The 20,867-nt window shown below is 54.8% G+C and overlaps 1 protein-coding gene across 1 annotated transcript in view; it reads right to left on the reverse strand.

The window, feature by feature from the left end:
• The window catches only part of LOC142485082 (uridine-cytidine kinase-like 1), a 112,904-nt gene that overhangs the window by 16,383 nt on the left and 75,654 nt on the right, over positions 1-20,867 (reverse strand). Inside the window, exons 7-10 of the mRNA XM_075584287.1 lie at positions 8,662-8,760; positions 5,771-5,864; positions 1,317-1,379; positions 608-730 (exon numbers count right to left, since the gene is read on the reverse strand). Coding sequence (XP_075440402.1) covers positions 608-730; positions 1,317-1,379; positions 5,771-5,864; positions 8,662-8,760 — 379 coding nt within the window. The remainder of the gene's footprint in view (positions 1-607; positions 731-1,316; positions 1,380-5,770; positions 5,865-8,661; positions 8,761-20,867) is intronic.

A 20,867-nucleotide genomic window follows, 5' to 3' on the forward strand; every position in this document is an offset into this window, starting at 1 on the left:
TGAGTAGGATTCTAATTTTACACCTACCGGACGGGATCTCTACTTTTTAGACATTTGTTTTGTTTTTTCAATGCTTCTTTATTTTTATTATTAAATAGCACCAGTTTATTTTTTAGCTATTCTGTGTTCTATGTGCGTCTTTGTGTTGTTGTGGTTAGTGGTTTGATCCAGGTGTTTTGTGTCAGTGTTGCACTATGAATTTTCTTTCTGTTTATCCACACATGTTATGAGACATCAATCAAGATCTAAGTGGACATTTCATTGGACACTAAGGACTGGACTAATATTTGGTCAGAGATCACCTTAGGTGGCGTATGGGTTTTATTTAGGCGACGGTATATTGTGTTATTTTATACAGAGAGTGCCGGCCAATTCCCCAGGACGTCCATCCGACTCCCACTACTCAGTCTCCATGTGTAGAGACGCAACAATGTACAGTGGTGAAATCTCAACATGTTTCGCACTTTACACGTCCTTCATCAGCAATCCTACAAGTGCAAACAGAGTAGAGTGAGTCGGTGGACAGCGAGCTGGATGGTCTTGGTAGAAGTGGAGATGACATAACACAGATGTCCCTTTGAGGCGACAGTGAGATGGCTGCTCTCACCTCGGGCTCTCCTGTGTTGTGATTGGTCTGAATCAGGATCTTGCCAAGGCGGATGTCCTTACACACAGCGGTCAGGGCCTGTTCCATGGTTTCTCCAGCCCGGAGAATGGAGACCCCTGTGATCTGAAACCAACAGAGCGAGGACAATTCCCATTACAGCACAGTCTACCTCCAAACACAAATATCTACCCCCTGCCTACCTCCAAACCAAAATATGTACCTCATCCAAACCCAAATATCTACCTCCTGCCTATCTCCAAACCTAAATATGTACCTCATCCAAACCCAAATATCTACCTCCTTCTTCCTCCCAACCCAAATATCTACCTACATCCTCCTCCCAACCCAAATATCTACCTACATCCTCCTCCCAACCGAAATATCTACCCCATCCTCCTCCGAACCTCAATATCAACCCCGGCCTACTCCCAACCCAAATAGCTACCTCCATCCTCCTTCCAACCCAAATATCTACTCCATCATCCTCCCAACCCAAATATCTACCCACGCCTCCTCCCAACCCAAATATCTACCCCCACCCTCATCCCAACCCAAATATCCACCCCCTCCTCCTCACAAACTAAATATCTACCCCCTGCCTCCTCCCAACCCAAATATCTACCCCCTGCCTCCTCCCAACCCAAATATCCACCCCCATCTCTTCCCAACCCAAATATCTATCCCCCGCCTCCTCGCCTGGCAGTCTTACCCTCTGTCGGTGGAAACTCTTGCCCTGGTATAATGTTCCCTGAGGAGTCTCCACGGTCACTGGCTGTAAACAGGAGAAGGTGGGAAAAGTGTCTTTGGTGTGTTCTAATTATTGGGGTGTTCTAATTATTGGGGGCAGAGAGAAAGCAGAGGATAACTTATCAATGCAGCCAATGCAGCGCTTCTTATACTGCGCACAGGTACCCTCTTTATACTGCGCACAGGTACCCTCTTATACTGCGCACAGGTACCCTCTTATACAGCGCACAGGTACCCTCTTATACTGCGCACAGGTACCCTCTTATACTGCGCACAGGTAGGGGGTAGCCGGTCTTCATTAATAAAAGGTGGAGCCCGGCTGGCTGCCTCTGAGGCCCTATGGCAAGGGCTGAGAGTGTCAGCTCTTGGGTCTAATATTGTACCTTACCGTGTTGCCCTGTAATTCTGTTCCTCTTATACTGTCCCCCATAGGGTTATAAACTAGGAACCGTGTGTGGGAGTAACTGTGTAAGCCCAGTGGGCTAGTTAATGCATTATATGCTGTATTCCCTTGTACTCATGGTCCCGTAGCTGCCTGTGCAGCTTATAAGGAGGTTGCCTTGTATGGGTGGCCCCTTATGAGAAATAGCTGCAGGGCAGAGACATCTGGAACATGACGGGGATATTTGGAGGTGTCACAGTAGCCCAGGACTTTTAACACCATTTATATTTAAGGGATCAGTCAGAGGTAAAAACCCAGTAATATAATAAAATGAGGTTTATTTGGATAAGACCTCAGAAACACACAGAGATACAAAATACAGAGAATATACACACTGTATATATGTCTGGGGTTTGAGGACTACTCTCCTAGTTGCAAGGCAGCTGCTTCAGCAAAGGCTTACCTTGATAGGACCCTTGTCCTGGATGGAAATCCAGCCTGCTGACTGGGCCTCTCCACGCTTCCCTGTGTGAATAGCTCTTTCACTTCAGAAGCACCTTCGAGAGGCCCGTCACCAGCTGCTTGTCTTCACATCTCCAACAGAAAAGAGAGTTAACTGCTACACTGCACTCCCTTAAATAGGGCTTGATCTATATCTAAATCATTGAGGGGGCTGGCAGCCAATTACAGCATGGATTGTGGTTGTGCATGCAATCATAGGAGGGAAGAATTCAAAACTTGCCAATGGAAATCGTGCTTATGAATTTGAACTCCAGGAACTGTTTTCCTGCTAGCCCCATATCCTCAGGGGTCCTGGCTCCCCTGAGTCTACGTGAAACAAAGGGCTTTCTAATCCAGATATCCTGTTCACCAAATGGTTCTCCCCCCTCTGGACATCCTATCCTCTTTGAACTATGGACTCTATGCAAACTAGCGGGCATCTTAACCATATGCCTGGGCTGTCTGTATAGAGCATTATAGTAAACGCAAAACACGATATACAGTACACTTTATTACAGAATATACTTTGGGGGACCTTATACTTATAAGGGAAATAACTTGGGGATATTTGGCCTGGAAATCCAGGAGTCTGGGGGACACAGGGAAGCCCCGGTGTAATTCACCCTGCGTACCGGCAAATCATGCCTGCTCGCTGGGGAGAATTAAATGACTACCGGCAACTTTGGCCCCCCAACTCCTGCAACCAAAATAATTGTATTTCCGCCCAAATATCCCCCCCAAAACTGACACGCAAGAAATTTCACAGTTCTAGGGCTAAGGGAACATGAAATAGGAAAAACCAGGGTCATTTTATTTCCCAGCATGTATTATCCCTGGTCCCTGGCTTATGGAGGCACCAGGGACCCCCACGGGTTCAGGGGTAACCAGCGGGTTTAACCTTTATTAGATAGCCTGGTTACCCCCTCCTGTCACAGCGGACAAACAGGATTAACCTGTATTGCCTGCCAGCAAGGTATTAGATCTGGTGTCTTAGAGCAGGTTTTACAGCCCCGTGCACAGACCCCACGTTTTAGGTCCAAATGGTAGAGTGCAAGCTCTAGGGACCAAATGTTAGTTTTTCTGGGTTTTAAAACTGCATTGTGTGTTTGTGCTGTGAGCGGGACTGCATACCGGACAAAAGGCAGCCAGATGTGAATTAGCATTTCATTGCCACCAGCTCAGGTATAGAGATTCCCTGTGTTAATTGCAAAAGATATGCAGGTTTTGGCACAGGGTGAGGGGGAAGGGCTGTGAACAGGATATCTAGATTAGAAAGTCTTTGTTTCACGTAGATACAGCGGAGCCGGGGGAAACGGTTGTTGGAGTTCAAACTCCTAAGCACGATTTCCATTGGCAAGTTTTGAATCTTGCCCTCCTATGAGTGAATGCACAACCACAATCCATGTTCTAATTGACTGCCAGCCCCCTCAGTATATTAGATAGGGAGCAAACCCTATATAAGGAAGAGCAGTGAAGCAGCTCTCTCTTTTCCTGTTGGAGATTTGAAGACAAGCAGCTGCTGACGGGCCTCTCAAAGGTGCTTCTGAAGTGAAAGAGCTATTCATACAGGGAAGCATGGAGAGGCCTAGGCAGGAGGCTGGATTTCCGTCCAGGACGTCCAGGGTCCTATCAAGGTAAGCCTTTGCTGAAGCAGGCGCCTTGCAACTAGGAAAGTCTAGTCCTCAAACCCCAGACCCCAGATCCCAGTAAGTGTGTACATTCTCTGTATTTTGTATTTCTGTGTGTTTCCGAGGTCTTATCCGAATAAACCGCATTTTATTTCATTACAGGCATACCCCGCTTTAAGGACACTCACTTTAAGTACACTCGCGAGTAAGTACATATCGCCCAATAGTCAAACGGCAGCTCACGCATGCGCCTGTCAGTACGTCCTGAACAGCAATACTGTCTCCCTACCTGTACAGAAGCTGTGCGCAAGCGGGGAGACTATAGAGCCTGTTACAAATGCGTTATTTACATCAGTTATGCACGTATATGACAATTGCAGTACAGTACATGCTTCAGTACAGTACAGTAGTGCTTCACTTTAAGTACATTTTCGCTTTACATACATGCTCCGGTCCCATTGCGTATGTTAATGCGGGGAGTGCCTGTGTTACATAGTTACATACATGCTCCGGTCCCATTGCGTACGTTAATGCGGGGAGTGCCTGTGTTACATAGTTACATACAGGCTCCGGTCCCATTGCGCACGTTAATGCGGGGTGTGCCTGTGTTATAGTTACATACATGCTCCGGTCCCATTGCGTACGTTAATGCGGGGAGTGCCTGTGTTACATAGTTACATACAGGCTCCGATCCCATTGCGTACGTTAATGCGGGGTATGCCTGTGTTACATAGTTACATACATGCTCCGGTCCCATTGCGTACGTTAATGCGGGGTATGCCTGTGTTACATAGTTACATACATGCTCCGGTCCCATTGCGTACGTTAATGCGGGGAGTGCCTGTGTTACATAGTTACATACAGGCTCCGGTCCCATTGCGTACGTTAATGCGGGGTATGCCTGTGTTACATAGTTACATACATGCTCCGGTCCCATTGCGTATGTTAATGCGGGGTATGCCTGTGTTACATAGTTACATACATGCTCCGGTCCCATTGCGTACGTTAATGCGGGGTATGCCTGTAATGTGTTTTGCCTATTGGCTGATCCCTTAAATATAAATGTGTTAAAAGTCCTGGCCTACCGTGACATACACTTTGCCCCTAGGTGGGTCTGATCCCTTAACCTGTCACTGCCATTACTACAGTGATCCTAGGAGAGACTGACCCCTTAACCCTGTCACTGCCATTAGCACACTTTGCCCCTAGGTGGGTCTGACCCCTTAACCCTGTCACTGCCATTAGCACACTTTGCCCCTAGGAGGGACTGACACCTTCAAGTAGAGGTTATGAATGATGGGTGTTGTCCGAGCAGCTTTCACAGAAGAGAAGAGACTGTGAAAACAGGACATGGAGAATAAAGTAGGAGGAGAGAGCAGAGAGAACTACGCCCCATGCAGGATATTAATTGTCCACTTAAAACAACAGGACATGTTTTAGAGAGAAGCGCTCAGAGAGCATTCCCAGCAGAGGTCACAAGAGGTCGCTGGGCAGAAGGTCAGCACCCACTTCTATCACACACATCCTGGGCCACTGCTCGCCTCTGGCAGGGACCGGCTCGCCTCTGGCAGGGACCGGCTCGCCTCGGGCAGGGACCGGCTCGCCTCGGGCAGGGACCGGCTCGCCTCGGGCAGGGACCGGCTCGCCTCGGGCAGGGACCGGCTCGCCTCGGGCAGGGACCGGCTCGCTTCGGGCAGGGACCGGCTCGCCTCGGGCAGGGACCGGCTCGCCTCGGGCAGGGACCGGCTCGCCTCGGGCAGGGACCGGCTCGCCTCGGGCAGGGACCGGCTCGCCTCGGGCAGGGACCGGCTCGCCTCGGGCAGGGACCGGCTCGCCTCGGGCAGGGACCGGCTCGCCTCGGGCAGGGACCGGCTCTGCGGGGCGCAGCGTCTCACAGGGACTTACATTGAGTGGGAGGAAGGACAGAGCATGTTCTATCAGCAGGCGCATGAGGCGCTTAGAGTAGAAGATAAACTCATCCCGATTTGTGTCCTTATTCCTGCGGAGGCAAAAAACACCATCAAACCGCATCTAATATCACACTGCGCTGCGCCTCCTCCCCGTGTAATATCACACCGCGCTGCGCCTCCTCCCCATGTAATATCACACCGCGCTGCGCCTCCTCCCCATGTAATATCACACCGCGCTGCGCCTCCTCCCCGTGTAATATCACACCGCGCTGCGCCTCCTCCCCATGTAATATCACATCGCACTGCGCCTCCTCCCCATGTAATATCACACCGCGCTGCGCCTCCTCCCCATGTAATATCACATCGCGCTGCGCCTCCTCCTCATGTAATATCACACCGCGCTGCGCCTCCTCCCCATGTAATATCACACTGCGCTGCGCCTCCTCCCCATGTAATATCACACCGCGCTGCGCCTCCTCCCCGTGTAATATCACACCGCGCTGCGCCTCCTCCCCATGTAATATCACATCGCGCTGCGCCTCCTCCCCGTGTAATATCACACCGCGCTGCGCCTCCTCCCCATGTAATATCACATCGCACTGCGCCTCCTCCCCATGTAATATCACACCGCGCTGCGCCTCCTCCCCATGTAATATCACATCGCGCTGCGCCTCCTCCTCATGTAATATCACACCGCGCTGCGCCTCCTCCCCATGTAATATCACACCGCGCTGCGCCTCCTCCCCATGTAATATCACACCGCGCTGCGCCTCCTCCCCATGTAATATCACACCGCGCTGCGCCTCCTCCCCATGTAATATCACATCGCACTGCGCCTCCTCCCCATGTAATATCACACCGCGCTGCGCCTCCTCCCCATGTAATATCACATCGCGCTGCGCCTCCTCCTCATGTAATATCACACCGCGCTGCGCCTCCTCCCCATGTAATATCACACCGCGCTGCGCCTCCTCCCCGTGTAATATCACACTGCGCTGCGCCTCCTCCCCATGTAATATCACACCGCGCTGCGCCTCCTCCCCATGTAATATCACATCGCACTGCGCCTCCTCCCCATGTAATATCACACCGCGCTGCGCCTCCTCCCCATGTAATATCACATCGCACTGCGCCTCCTCCCCATGTAATATCACACTGCGCTGCGCCTCCTCCCCGTGTAATATCACACCGCGCTGCACCTCCTCCCCATGTAATATCACACTGCGCTGCGCCTCCTCCCCGTGTAATATCACACCGCGCTGCGCCTCCTCCCCGTGTAATATCACACCGCGCTGCGCCTCCTCCCCGTGTAATATCACACCGCGCTGCGCCTCCTCCCCATGTAATATCACACTGCGCTGCGCCTCCTCCCCGTGTAATATCACACTGCGCTGCGCCTCCTCCCCGTGTAATATCACACCGCGCTGCGCCTCCTCCCCGTGTAATATCACACCGCGCTGCGCCTCCTCCCCGTGTAATATCACACCGCGCTGCGCCTCCTCCCCGTGTAATATCACACCGCGCTGCGCCTCCTCCCCATGTAATATCACACCGCGCTGCGCCTCCTCCCCATGTAATATCACAACGCGCTGCGCCTCCTCCCCATGTAATATCACAACGCGCTGCGCCTCCTCCCCATGTAATATCACACCGCGCTGCGCCTCCTCCCCATGTAATATCACACCGCGCTGCGCCTCCTCCCCATGTAATATCACACCGCGCTGCGCCTCCTCCTCATGTAATATCACACCGCGCTGCGCCTCCTCCCCATGTAATATCACACCGCGCTGCGCCTCCTCCCCATGTAATATCACACCGCGCTGCGCCTCCTCCTCATGTAATATCACACCGCGCTGCGCCTCCTCCCCATGTAATATCACACCGCGCTGCGCCTCCTCCCCATGTAATATCACACCGCGCTGCGCCTCCTCCCCATGTAATATCACACCGCGCTGCGCCTCCTCCCCATGTAATATCACACCGCGCTGCGCCTCCTCCCCATGTAATATCACACCGCGCTGCGCCTCCTCCCCATGTAATATCACACCGCGCTGCGCCTCCTCCCCATGTAATATCACATCGCGCTGCGCCTCCTCCCCATGTAATATCACATCGCGCTGCGCCTCCTCCCCATGTAATATCACACCGCGCTGCGCCTCCTCCCCATGTAATATCACACCGCGCTGCGCCTCCTCCCCATGTAATATCACACTGCACTGCGCCTCCTCCCCATGTAATATCACACTGCGCTGCGCCTCCTCCCCATGTAATATCACACCGCGCTGCGCCTCCTCCCCATTTAATATCACACCGCGCTGCGCCTCCTCCCCATGTAATCACACCGCGCTGCGCCTCCTCCCCATGTAATATCACACCGCGCTGCGCCTCCTCCCCATGTAATATCACACAGCGCTGCGCCTCCTCCCCATGTAATATCACACCGCGCTGCGCCTCCTCCCCATGTAATATCACACCGCGCTGCACCTCCTCCTCATGTAATATCACACTGCGCTGTGCCTCCTCCCCATATAATATCATACAGCGCTGCGCCTCCTCCCCATGTAATATCACACCGCGCTGCGCCTCCTCCCCATGTAATATCACACCGCGCTGCGCCTCCTCCCCATGTAATATCACACCGCGCTGCGCCTCCTCCCCATGTAATATCACACAGCGCTGCGCCTCCTCCCCATGTAATATCACACAGCGCTGCGCCTCCTCCCCATGTAATATCACACCGCGCTGCGCCTCCTCCCTGATATCACACCGCGCTGCGCCTCCTCCCTGATAATATCACACCGCGCTGCGCCTCCTCCCTGATAATATCACACCGCGCTGCGCCTCCTCCCTGATAATATCACACCGCGGTTATTGCCGGGTCCTCACCGGATTATGGTGTGCAGACCGCGCACCTGGGGGCTGCTCTGCAGGACGCTGAGGGTCTCCGGGAGAGGCTGTCCCTGGTGAGCGGAAGCCAGTGCCGCCCTAATACAGAGAGAGAGTCAGAACACGGGGTGGGGGGAGGGCAGGCGTGTAGCGTGCACAGAATCCCCCGCAAACACGCATGCAGCTGCTGTGCACACACACACACACACACACACACACACACACACACACTATCTGTACGGGGAGAGGGGGAGAGACGGTCCTTATACCGACTGGGAGAGGGGGAGAGACGGTCCTTATACCGACTGGGAGAGGGGGACAGACGGTCCTTATACCGACTCGGAGAGGGGGACAGACGGTCCTTATACCGACTCGGAGAGGGGGAGAGACGGTCCTTATACCGACTGGGAGAGACGGTCCTTATACCGACTGGGAGAGGGAGAGAGACGGTCCTTATACCGACTGGGAGAGGTGGAGAGACGGTCCTTATACCGACTGGGAGAGGGGGAGAGACGGTCCTTATACCGACTGGGAGAGGGGGAGAGACGGTCCTTATACTAACTGGGAGAGGGGGAGAGACGGTCCTTATACTGATTGGGAGAGGGGGAGAGACGGTCCTTATACCGACTGGGAGAGGGGGAGAGACACTCCTTATACAGACTGGGAGAGGGGGAGAGACACTCCTTATACAGACTGGGAGAGGGGGAGAGACGGTCCTTATACCGACTGGGAGAGGGGGAGAGACGGTCCTTATACCGACTGGGAGAGGGGGAGTGACGGTCCTTATACTAACTGGGAGAGGGGGAGAGACGGTCCTTATACCGATTGGGAGAGGGGGAGAGACGGTCCTTATACCGACTGGGAGAGGGGGAGAGACACTCCTTATACAGACTGGGAGAGGGGGAGAGACACTCCTTATACCGACTGGGAGAGGGGGAGAGACACTCCTTATACCGACTGGGAGAGGGGGAGAGACACTCCTTATACAGACTGGGAGAGGGGGAGAGACACTCCTTATACAGACTGGGAGAGGGGGAGAGACGCTCCTTATAAAGTACTAGCTGATATACCCGGCGTTGCCCGGGATGTAAATCCGTAATAGGTAGTATTTCTAAATAGGGTAAGGATAGGTTGAGTATTTGGTGGAAAGGTTGTATAATAATGTTGAAAAGAAACATGGAAGAAAATGTAATCCGATGTTGTTTAAAAATGGTTTATTCTAAAGTTATTGTGAGTTGGCGAGTGGCTGGTGAGTGCGGTGTGGCGGTCCCACTACGGTGGGAAGGGGTGTGAGGTGGTGGGTGAAAGGCCGCGGCCGCCACTGCCCTGCTCCTCCCGCTGGCAGGTCCCGCAGTGCGCGGCCAAGCAGGTTTGCAGGCTGTGAGGAGGGTGGAAGGAGGCGGGAGGGCTGCTGCGTCGCCCCTGAGGGTTGTGAGGTGATGGGAGCGGCGGCGACGCTAAACCACCCACCCGCGCGGCCAAGCAGGGCGCTGCGAGGGGAGGTGAGTTGCAGGTGAGGGGGGGTGATGATGGAGGGGGGGGTGAGGTGAGGTTTGGGTGAGGGGGGGGCTGGCCTCGGGGGTGAGGAAGAGGTGTGTGCACGTGTGTGTGTCTCTCCGTCTCTCCTTTGGCCCGTCACTCCGCCTCAGGCCAATGAGAGGTGTGCGGGGGCGGGCGGGCCAAGGGAGCAATCTCATTGGCCTGGCACAAAGTCCAATGGGATTGCCGCTAGGGACACAGGGAGGGACACAGGGAGACACATACAGACACGGAAACATATGACGCTTTCAGAAATATATAGTAAGATGGGAGAGGGGGAGAGACGCTCCTTATACCGACTGGGAGAGGGGGAGAGACGCTCCTTATACCGACTGGGAGAGGGGGAGAGACGCTCCTTATAAAGAATGGGAGAGGGGGAGAGACGCTCCTTATACCGACTGGGAGAGGGGGAGAGAGGCTCCTTATACCGACTGGGAGAGGGGGAGAGACGCTCCTTATACAGACTGGGAGAGGGGGAGAGACGCTCCTTATACAGACTGGGAGAGGGGGAGAGACGCTCCTTATACAGACTGGGAGAGGGGGAGAGACGCTCCTTATACAGACTGGGAGAGGGGGAGAGACGCTCCTTATACAGACTGGGAGAGCGGGAGAGACGGTCCTTATACAGACTGGGAGAGGGGAAGAGACGCTCCTTATACAGACTGGGAGAGAGGGAGAGACGCTCCTAGAGGTTGAAGTTATTTGAATGTGTGTACGTAATGTGTGTGTTCTGATAAAGTGTACATATCAACACACACACATCTTATATACACACAGACACACAAATCTTATATACACACACACACACACACATATGTTATATACACACAGACACACAGACACGGTATCAGTGTCGCTCTGAATGCAGGAGGAGGGGGTTGGGTGCAGGGGTGCGGGGGGATCTGTGTCACCATTGAAGTGTTTCAGGACGTATTGGGGGATGCGAGTGTGTGGACGGGAGGGCGAGGAAGGACGGGAGGCCGAAGGGGGAGGAGGGGTGAGGGGGACGGGAGGGTGAGAGAAGGGTGAGCGGGACGGTGAGTGGGAGGTGGAACAGCGCGTGACGGAATGGAAGGGTGAGCGGGTGTGTAAGCGTGACGGGAGGGCGAGCGTGGCAGGAGCGTGTCAGGGACCCTGCAGGGCATGTCATGGTTACAAGAGCAGAGAGATAATCATGCAAAAACTGGTAATTGCGCATGCAAAGCGTCAGCGGGTTAATGCACCGTACCCAGCTCAACCTAACCACCGCCGTGTGCCCCATACCCCTCCCAACACTGTGTGCCCCATACCCCTCCCAGCACGATGTGCCCCATACCCCTCCCAGCACTGTGTGCCCCATACCCCTCCCAGCACGGTGTGCCCCATACCCCTCCCAGCACTGTGTGCCCCATACCCCTCCCAGCACGATGTGCCCCATACCCCTCCCAGCACGGTGTGCCCCATACCCCTCCCAGCACTGTGTGCCCCATACCCCTCCCAGCACTGTGTGCCCCATACCCCTCCCAGCACGGTGTGCCCCATACCCCTCCCAGCACGATGTGCCCCATACCCCTCCCAGCACTGTGTGCCCCATACCCCTCCCAGCACGGTGTGCCCCATACCCCTCCCAGCACTGTGTGCCCCATACCCCTCCCAGCACTGTGTGCCCCATACCCCTCCCAGCACGATGTGCCCCATACCCCTCCCAGCACTGTGTGCCCCATACCCCTCCCAGCACGGTGTGCCCCATACCCCTCCCAGCACTGTGTGCCCCATACCCCTCCCAGCACTGTGTGCCCCATACCCCTCCCAGCACTGTGTGCCCCATACCCCTCCCAGCACTGTGTGCCCCATACCCCTCCCAGCACTGTGTGCCCCATACCCCTCCCAGCACTGTGTGCCCCATACCCCTCCCAGCACTGTGTGCCCCATACCCCTCCCAGCACTGTGTGCCCCATACCCCTCCCAGCACTGTGTGCCCCATACCCTTCCCAGCACCGTGTGCCCCATACCCCTCCCAGCACCGTGTGCCTCATACCCCTCCCAGCACCGTGTGCCCCATACCCCCCCAGCACTGTGTGCCCCATACCCCTCCCAGCACTGTGTGCCCCATACCCTCCCAGCACTGTGTGCCCCATACCCCTCCCAGCACTGTGTGCCCCATACCCCTCCCAGCACTGTGTGCCCCATACCCCTCCCAGCACTGTGTGCCCCATACCCCTCCCAGCACTGTGTGCTCCATACCCCTCCCAGCACTGTGTGCCCCATACCCCTCCCAGCACTGTGTGCCCCATACCCTCCCAGCACTGTGTGCCCCATACCCCTCCCAGCACTGTGTGCCCCATACCCCTCCCAGCACTGTGTGCCCCATACCCCTCCCAGCACTGTGTGCCCCATATCCCTCCCAGCACTGTGTGCCCCATACCCCTCCCAGCACTGTGTGCTCCATACCCCTCCCAGCACTGTGTGCCCCATACCCCTCCCAGCACTGTGTGCCCCATACCCTCCCAGCACTGTGTGCCCCATACCCCTCCCAGCACTGTGTGCCCCATACCCCTCCCAGCACTGTGTGCCCCATACCCCTCCCAGCACTGTGTGCCCCATACCCCTCCCAGCACTGTGTGCCCCATACCCCTCCCAGCACTGTGTGCCCCATACCCTCCCAGCACTGTGTGCCCCATACCCCTCCCAGCACTGTGTGCCCCATACCCCTCCCAGCACTGTGTGCCCCATACCCCTCCCAGCACTGTGTGCCCCATACCCCTCCCAGCACTGTGTGCCCCATACCCCTCCCAGCACCGTGTGCCCCATACCCTTCCCAGCACCGTGTGCCCCATACCCCTCCCAGCACCGTGTGCCTCATACCCCTCCCAGCACCGTGTGCCCCATACCCCCCCAGCACTGTGTGCCCCATACCCCTCCCAGCACTGTGTGCCCCATACCCTCCCAGCACTGTGTGCCCCATACCCCTCCCAGCACTGTGTGCCCCATACCCCTCCCAGCACTGTGTGCCCCATACCCCTCCCAGCACTGTGTGCCCCATACCCCTCCCAGCACTGTGTGCCCCATACCCCTCCCAGCACTGTGTGCTCCATACCCCTCCCAGCACTGTGTGCCCCATACCCCTCCCAGCACTGTGTGCCCCATACCCTCCCAGCACTGTGTGCCCCATACCCCTCCCAGCACTGTGTGCCCCATACCCCTCCCAGCACTGTGTGCCCCATACCCCTCCCAGCACTGTGTGCCCCATACCCCTCCCAGCACTGTGTGCCCCATACCCCTCCCAGCACTGTGTGCCCCATACCCCTCCCAGCACTGTGTGCTCCATACCCCTCCCAGCACTGTGTGCCCCATACCCTCCCAGCACTGTGTGCCCCATACCCCTCCCAGCACTGTGTGCCCCATACCCCTCCCAGCACTGTGTGCCCCATACCCCTCCCAGCACTGTGTGCCCCATACCCCTCCCAGCACTGTGTGCCCCATACCCCTCCCAGCACTGTGTGCCCCATACCCCTCCCAGCACTGTGTGCCCCATACCCCTCCCAGCACTGTGTGCCCCATACCCCTCCCAGCACTGTGTGCCCCATACCCTCCCAGCACTGTGTGCCCCATACCCCTCCCAGCACTGTGTGCCCCATACCCCTCCCAGCACTGTGTGCCCCATACCCCTCCCAGCACTGTGTGCCCCATACCCCTCCCAGCACTGTGTGCCCCATACCCCTCCCAGCACTGTGTGCCCCATACCCCTCCCAGCACTGTGTGCCTCATACCCCTCCCAGCACTGTGTGCCCCATACCCCTCCCAGCACTGTGTGCCCCATACCCCTCCCAGCACTGTGTGCCCCATACCCCTCCCAGCACTGTGTGCCCCATACCCCTCCCAGCACTGTGTGCCCCATACCCCTCCCAGCACTGTGTGCCCCATACCCCTCCCAGCACTGTGTGCCCCATACCCCTCCCAGCAACACGGGGTCACAAGGAACAGCTCTGAGACACCGCAGAGCCCCAGCAAGCTGGACCCCAGCTGCTCAGAACCGCAGAGATACAAGCCGGACCCGAGCTGCTCAGAACCGCAGAGATACAAGCCGGACCCGAACTGCTCAGAACCGCAGAGATACAAGCCGGACCCAAGCTGATCAGAACCGCAGAGCCAGAACCGAGCTGCTCAGAACCACAGAGCCAGAGCAAGCCAGAACCGAGCTGCTCAGAACCGCAGAGATACAAGCCGGACCCGAACTGCTCAGAACCGCAGAGATACAAGCCGGACCCAAGCTGATCAGAACCGCAGAGCCAGAACCGAGCTGCTCAGAACTGCAGAGCCCCAGCAAGCCAGAACCGAGCTGCTCAGAACCGCAGATACAAGCCGGACCCGAACTGCTCAGAACCGCAGAGCCCCAGCCAGCCGGACCCGAGCTGCTCAGAACCGCAGAGATACAAGCCGGACCCGTATTGCTCAGAACCGTAGAGATACAAGCCGGACCAAAGCTGCTCAGAACCACAGAGATACAAGCCGGACCAAAGCTGCTCAGAACCACAGAGATACAAGCCGGACCAGAACTGCTCAGAACTGCAGAGATACAAGCCGGACCAGAACTGCTCAGAACTGTAGAGATACAAGCCGGACCCGAGCTGCTCAGAACCACAGAGATACAAGCCGGACCCGAGCTGCTCAGAACCACAGAGATACAAGCCGGACCAGAACTGCTCAGAACTGCAGAGATACAAGCCGGACCCGAGCTGCTCAGAACCACAGATACACAAGCCGGACCTGACCTGCTCAGAACCACAGAGATACAAGCCAGACCAGAGCTGCTCAGAACCGCAGAGCCCCAGCAAGCTGGACCCAAGCTGCTCAGAACCGCAGAGCCGAAGCAAGCCGGACCTGAGCTGCTCAGAACCGCAGAGATACAAGCCGGACCGAGCTGCTCAGAACCGCAAATACACAAGCCGGACCCGAGCTGCTCAGAATCTCAGATACACAAGCCGGACCCGAGCTGCTCAGAACCGCAGAGATACACAAGCTGGACCCAAGCTGCTCAGAACCGCAGCGATACAAACCAGACCAGAACTGCTCAGAACCGCAGATACAAGCCGGACCCGAGCTGCTCAGAACCACAGAGATACTAGCCGGACCCGAGCTGCTCAGAACCACAGAGATACAAGCCGGACCCGAGCTGCTCAGAACCGCAGAGATACAAGCCGGACCAGAGCTGCTCAGAATCTCAGATACACAAGCCGGACCAGAGCTGCTCAGAACCGCAGAGATACACAAGCCGGACCCGAGCTGCTCAGAATCTCAGATACACAAGCCGGACCAGAGCTGCTCAGAACCGCAGAGATACACAAGCCGGACCCGAGCTGCTCAGAACCGCAGAGATACACAAGCCGGACCCAAGCTGCTCAGAACCGCAGCGATACAAGCCAGACCAGAACTGCTCAGAACCGCAGATACAAGCCGGACCCGAGCTGCTCAGAACCACAGAGATACAAGCCGGACCAGAACTGCTCAGAACCGCAGATACAAGCCGGACCCGAGCTGCTCAGAACCACAGAGATACAAGCCGGACCAGAACTGCTCAGAACCACAGAGATACAAGCCGGACCCGAGCTGCTCAGAACCACAGAGATACAAGCCGGACCCGAGCTGCTCAGAACCACAGAGATATAAGCCGGACCAGAACTGCTCAGAACTGCAGAGATACAAGCCGGACCAGGGCTGCTCAGAACCGCAGAGATACAAGCCGGACCCGAGCTGCTCAGAACCACAGATACACAAGCCGGACCTGACCTGCTCAGAACCACAGAGATACAAGCCGGACCAGAACTGCTCAGAACCGCAGATACAAGCCGGACCCGAGCTGCTCAGAACCACAGAGATACAAGCCGGACCCGAACTGCTCAGAACCCAGACGGATCCGAGCTGCTCAGAACCGTAGAGATACAAGCCGGACCAGAGCTGCTCAGAACCGCAGAGCCCCATCAAGCTGGACCCGAACTGCTCAGAACCGCAGAGCCCCAGCAAGCTGGACCCGAGCTGCTCAGAACCGCAGAGATACAAGCCGGACTCGAGCTGCTCAGAACCGCAGATACACAAGCCGGACCCGAGCTGTTCAGAACCGCAGAGATACACAAGCCGGACCCAAGCTGCTCAGAACAGCAGCGATACAAGCCAGACCAGAACTGCTCAGAACCACAGATACAAGCCGGACCCGAGCTGCTCAGAACCACAGAGATACAAGCCGGACCCGAGCTGCTCAGAACCGCAGAGATACAAGCCGGACCAGGGCTGCTCAGAACCGCAGAGATGCAAGCCGGACCCGAGCTGCTCAGAACCACAGATACACAAGCCGGACCAGAACTGCTCAGAACCGCAGATACAAGCCGGACCCGAGCTGCTCAGAACCGCAGATACAAGCCGGACCTGACCTGCTCAGAACCACAGATACACAAGCCGGACCAGAACTGCTCAGAACCGCAGATACAAGCCGGACCCGAGCTGCTCAGAACCGCAGATACAAGCCGGACCCGAGCTGCTCAGAACAACAGAGATACAAGCCGGACCAGAACTGCAGATAAATGCTGGACCCGAGCTGATCAGAACCGCAGAGATACAAACCGGAATCGAGCTGCTCCGAACCGCAGAGATACAAGCAATCTGTTCAGAACCGCAGGACATTAATATGGGATGCAGAAAAAAGACCAAACAAAACACAATGCAAAGTCAGATCCTAGAAACTGGTTTACCCTGTAACTGCCAGGGGCTGCACATACACACACACACACCTCTGTAGCTGTATATACACACACACACACCTCTGTAGCTGTATATACACACACACACACCTCTGTAGCTGTATACACACACACACACACCTCTGTAGCTGTATACACACACACCTCTGTAGCTGTCTATACACACACACACACCTCTGTAGCTGTATACACACACACCAACACACACACACCTGTAGCTGTATACACACACACACACCTCTGTAGCTGTATATACACACACCTCTGTAGCTGTCTATACACACACACACATACACCTCTGTAGCTGTATATACAGACCAACACACACCTCTGTAGCTGTATATACACACACACGCGCACACACACACACACACACACCTTTGTAGCTGTACATACACATCAACACCCTCTGTAGCTGTATACACACATACTGTAAACACACACACACACACACACACACACACAACACCCTCTGTAGCTGTATACACACGCACACACAACACCCTCTGTAGCTGTATACACACACCACAACACACATAAATATAAATATATACACCCGCTGCGCGTATATATACAGTATATATATATATATATACACATACATATATATATATACATACATATACATGCACATACACCCCATCTGTAGCTGTATACACACACCACAACACACACACACACACACACACACACACACATACATATACATGCACACACACACACCATCTGTAGCTATATACATATACATACATATACATATACATATATACACACACACACACACACACCTCTGAAGCTGTATACACACACACATATACACACACACTTCTGCAGCTGTATACACTGATGGTGAGGGGGTAACCAGGCTCACTAATAAAGGTTAAGCCCACTTGGTTGCCCCTGAGCTGGGTGTTGAGTGTCAGCTCTTGGGCCTGGATGTTGGGAATGAATTGGTGTGATAGTGTGCAGATTATGCGACATTAAAGATGTCTGTGTGTTTTGCCTTTCCTGGTATTCTGGGACCGGGAAACTATAAAGGGGATGAGAGCACTCATCCGTTTAACATGTCAAAATTAGTATCAAGTATAGGCTGGTGCTTGGGAGGGACAGAGCAATATTCGTAACAGTAATGATCCAAGAAGGACCAGAAAGAGTCCCCTTTTAACATCGCACTCGATGCCGGAGAGAAGTGAAATGGATAACAGTGATCCTACAGAAACATTTTCTATTAAGGGACTTTTAGCCCTAAGGGAACCGATAAACCAGAAAAATAAAATAAAAACGTTTTATTAGTTCAAATACTCATTAAAAACACACATATCATTCAAACAATTAAAGGAACCCCACGTAGAAGTGGCTGAGTATAGTCAGATATGTCTAAAATATCAAAAGGAACTATCTATATTGATGTTCAAGTCTGCTATCCTACTCACATCCATTACAGTTAGAAAAAAGTTCTACTGAGACAGTGACGTAATCCTAAATAAGAAGTATATATATGTATATGTAGTGGGCTGATAAATATCAGACTGTGTCAGTTCAGGCTTGTTGCTATTTGGCAAAATAAATGGTATCACTGGTGGTGATCACTGCAACAATATTACCAGTATCCGGTCAAATGTGCCTGAAAACTCACGCCGCGGGATCACTCTTAGTATCAGCGTCTTTGTAAGCGTTACTAACGAAACGCCCCGAGGAGCAGGAGAAAATAGTCAAAGCCAAACCCAGTATAGTCACAGCTTGATCACGGCGGATCAAAACCAGAATCTAAGCAGAGACTCCATAGTGGGTGCAAGCCTGGCTCCTGCGGTGTGTACGATTACTGGATGTCGCCACTTCTAATGACGTCAGCTAGTGACGTCTATTCCCGACGATCGTTTCACGCGTAGCCAAGCTTCTTCAGGGGGGGAGGGGTCTATTCGGTAAGTATTTAAATGGTTGATAATTGAAAAATCCCGCCTCTAGTGACGTATAGGGGCGGGGTCTATGTCCGTGAGCCTACGGGTGCATAGTACAGGTATTCTCCTTGTCGTAATACAATACATGGCTACGTGTAAGTTATTGCACTGCCTATGATGTCAATTAACCTGCAAATTCATTTCTATCTCTTGAATAAAGATGATAACACACACGTCTCCACACTACTCCATGCACACACACGTCTCCACACTACTCCATGCACACACACACGTGTCTCCACACTACTCCATGCACACACACGTCTCCGCACAGCTCCGCACACACACGTCTCCACACTACTCCATGCACACACACGTCTCCACACTACTCCATGCACACACACGTCTCCACACTACTCCATGCACACACACGTCTCCACACAGCTCCGCACACACACACGTCTCCACACAGCTCCGCACACACACACGTCTCCACACTACTCCATGCACACATACGTCTCCACACAGCTCCGCACACACACACGTCTCCACACAGCTCCGCACACACACGTCTCCGCACAGCTCCGCACACACACACACGTCTCCACACTACTCCATGCACACACACGTCTCCACACAGCTCCGCACACACACACGTCTCCACACAGCTCCGCACACACACGTCTCCACACTACTCCATGCACACACACGTCTCCACACTACTCCATGCACACACACGTCTCCACACAGCTCCATGCACACACACGTCTCCACACAGCTCCGCACACACACACGTCTCCACACTACTCCATGCACACACACGTCTCCGCACAGCTCCGCACACACACACGTCTCCACACTACTCCATGCACACACACGTCTCCGCACAGCTCCGCACACACACGTCTCCGCACTACTCCATGCACACACACGTCTCCGCACAGCTCCGCACACACACGTCTCCACACTACTCCATGCACACACACGTCTCCACACTACTCCATGCACACACACGTCTCCACACTACTCCATGCACACACACGTCTCCGCACAGCTCCGCACACACACGTCTCCACACTACTCCATGCACACACACGTCTCCGCACAGCTCCGCACACACACACGTCTCCACACAGCTCCGCACACACACACGTCTCCACACTACTCGCCACACTGCTACACACTACTTCATGCACACACACGTCTCCACACAGCTCCGCACACACACAGGTCTCCACACTACTCGCCACACTGCTACACACTACTTCATGCACACACACGTCTCCGCACAGCTCCGCACACACACACGTCTCCGCACAGCTCCGCACACACACACGTCTCCACACTACTCGCCACACTACTACACACTACTCCATGCACACACACGTCTCCACACTACTCCATGCACACACACGTCTCCGCACAGCTACGCACACACACACGTCTCCACACTACTCGCCACACTGCTACACACTACTCCATGCACACACACGTCTCCGCACAGCTCCGCACACACACAAGTCTCCACACTACTCGCCACACTACTACACACTACTCCATGCACACGCACAGCTCCGCACACACACACGTCTCCACACTACTCCATGCACACACACGTCTCCACACTACTCCATGCACACACACGTCTCCGCACAGCTCCGCACACACACACGTCTCCACACTACTCGCCGCACACACACACACGTCTCCACACTACTCCATGCACACACACGTCTCCGCACAGCTCCGCACACACACACGTCTCCACACTACTCCATGCACACACACGTCTCTACACTACTCCATGCACACACACGTCTCCGCACAGCTCCGCACACACACACGTCTCCACACTACTCGCCGCACACACACACACGTCTCCACACTACTCGCCGCACACACACACGTCTCCGCACAGCTCCGCACACACACACGTCTCCACACTACTCCATGCACACACACGTCTCCACACTACTCCATGCACACACACGTCTCCACACTACTCCATGCACACACACGTCTCCACACTACTCCATGC

The sequence above is a fragment of the Ascaphus truei genome, unplaced genomic scaffold (genome assembly GCF_040206685.1).
Source record: "Ascaphus truei isolate aAscTru1 unplaced genomic scaffold, aAscTru1.hap1 HAP1_SCAFFOLD_527, whole genome shotgun sequence".
Lineage (NCBI taxonomy): Eukaryota > Metazoa > Chordata > Amphibia > Anura > Ascaphidae > Ascaphus > Ascaphus truei.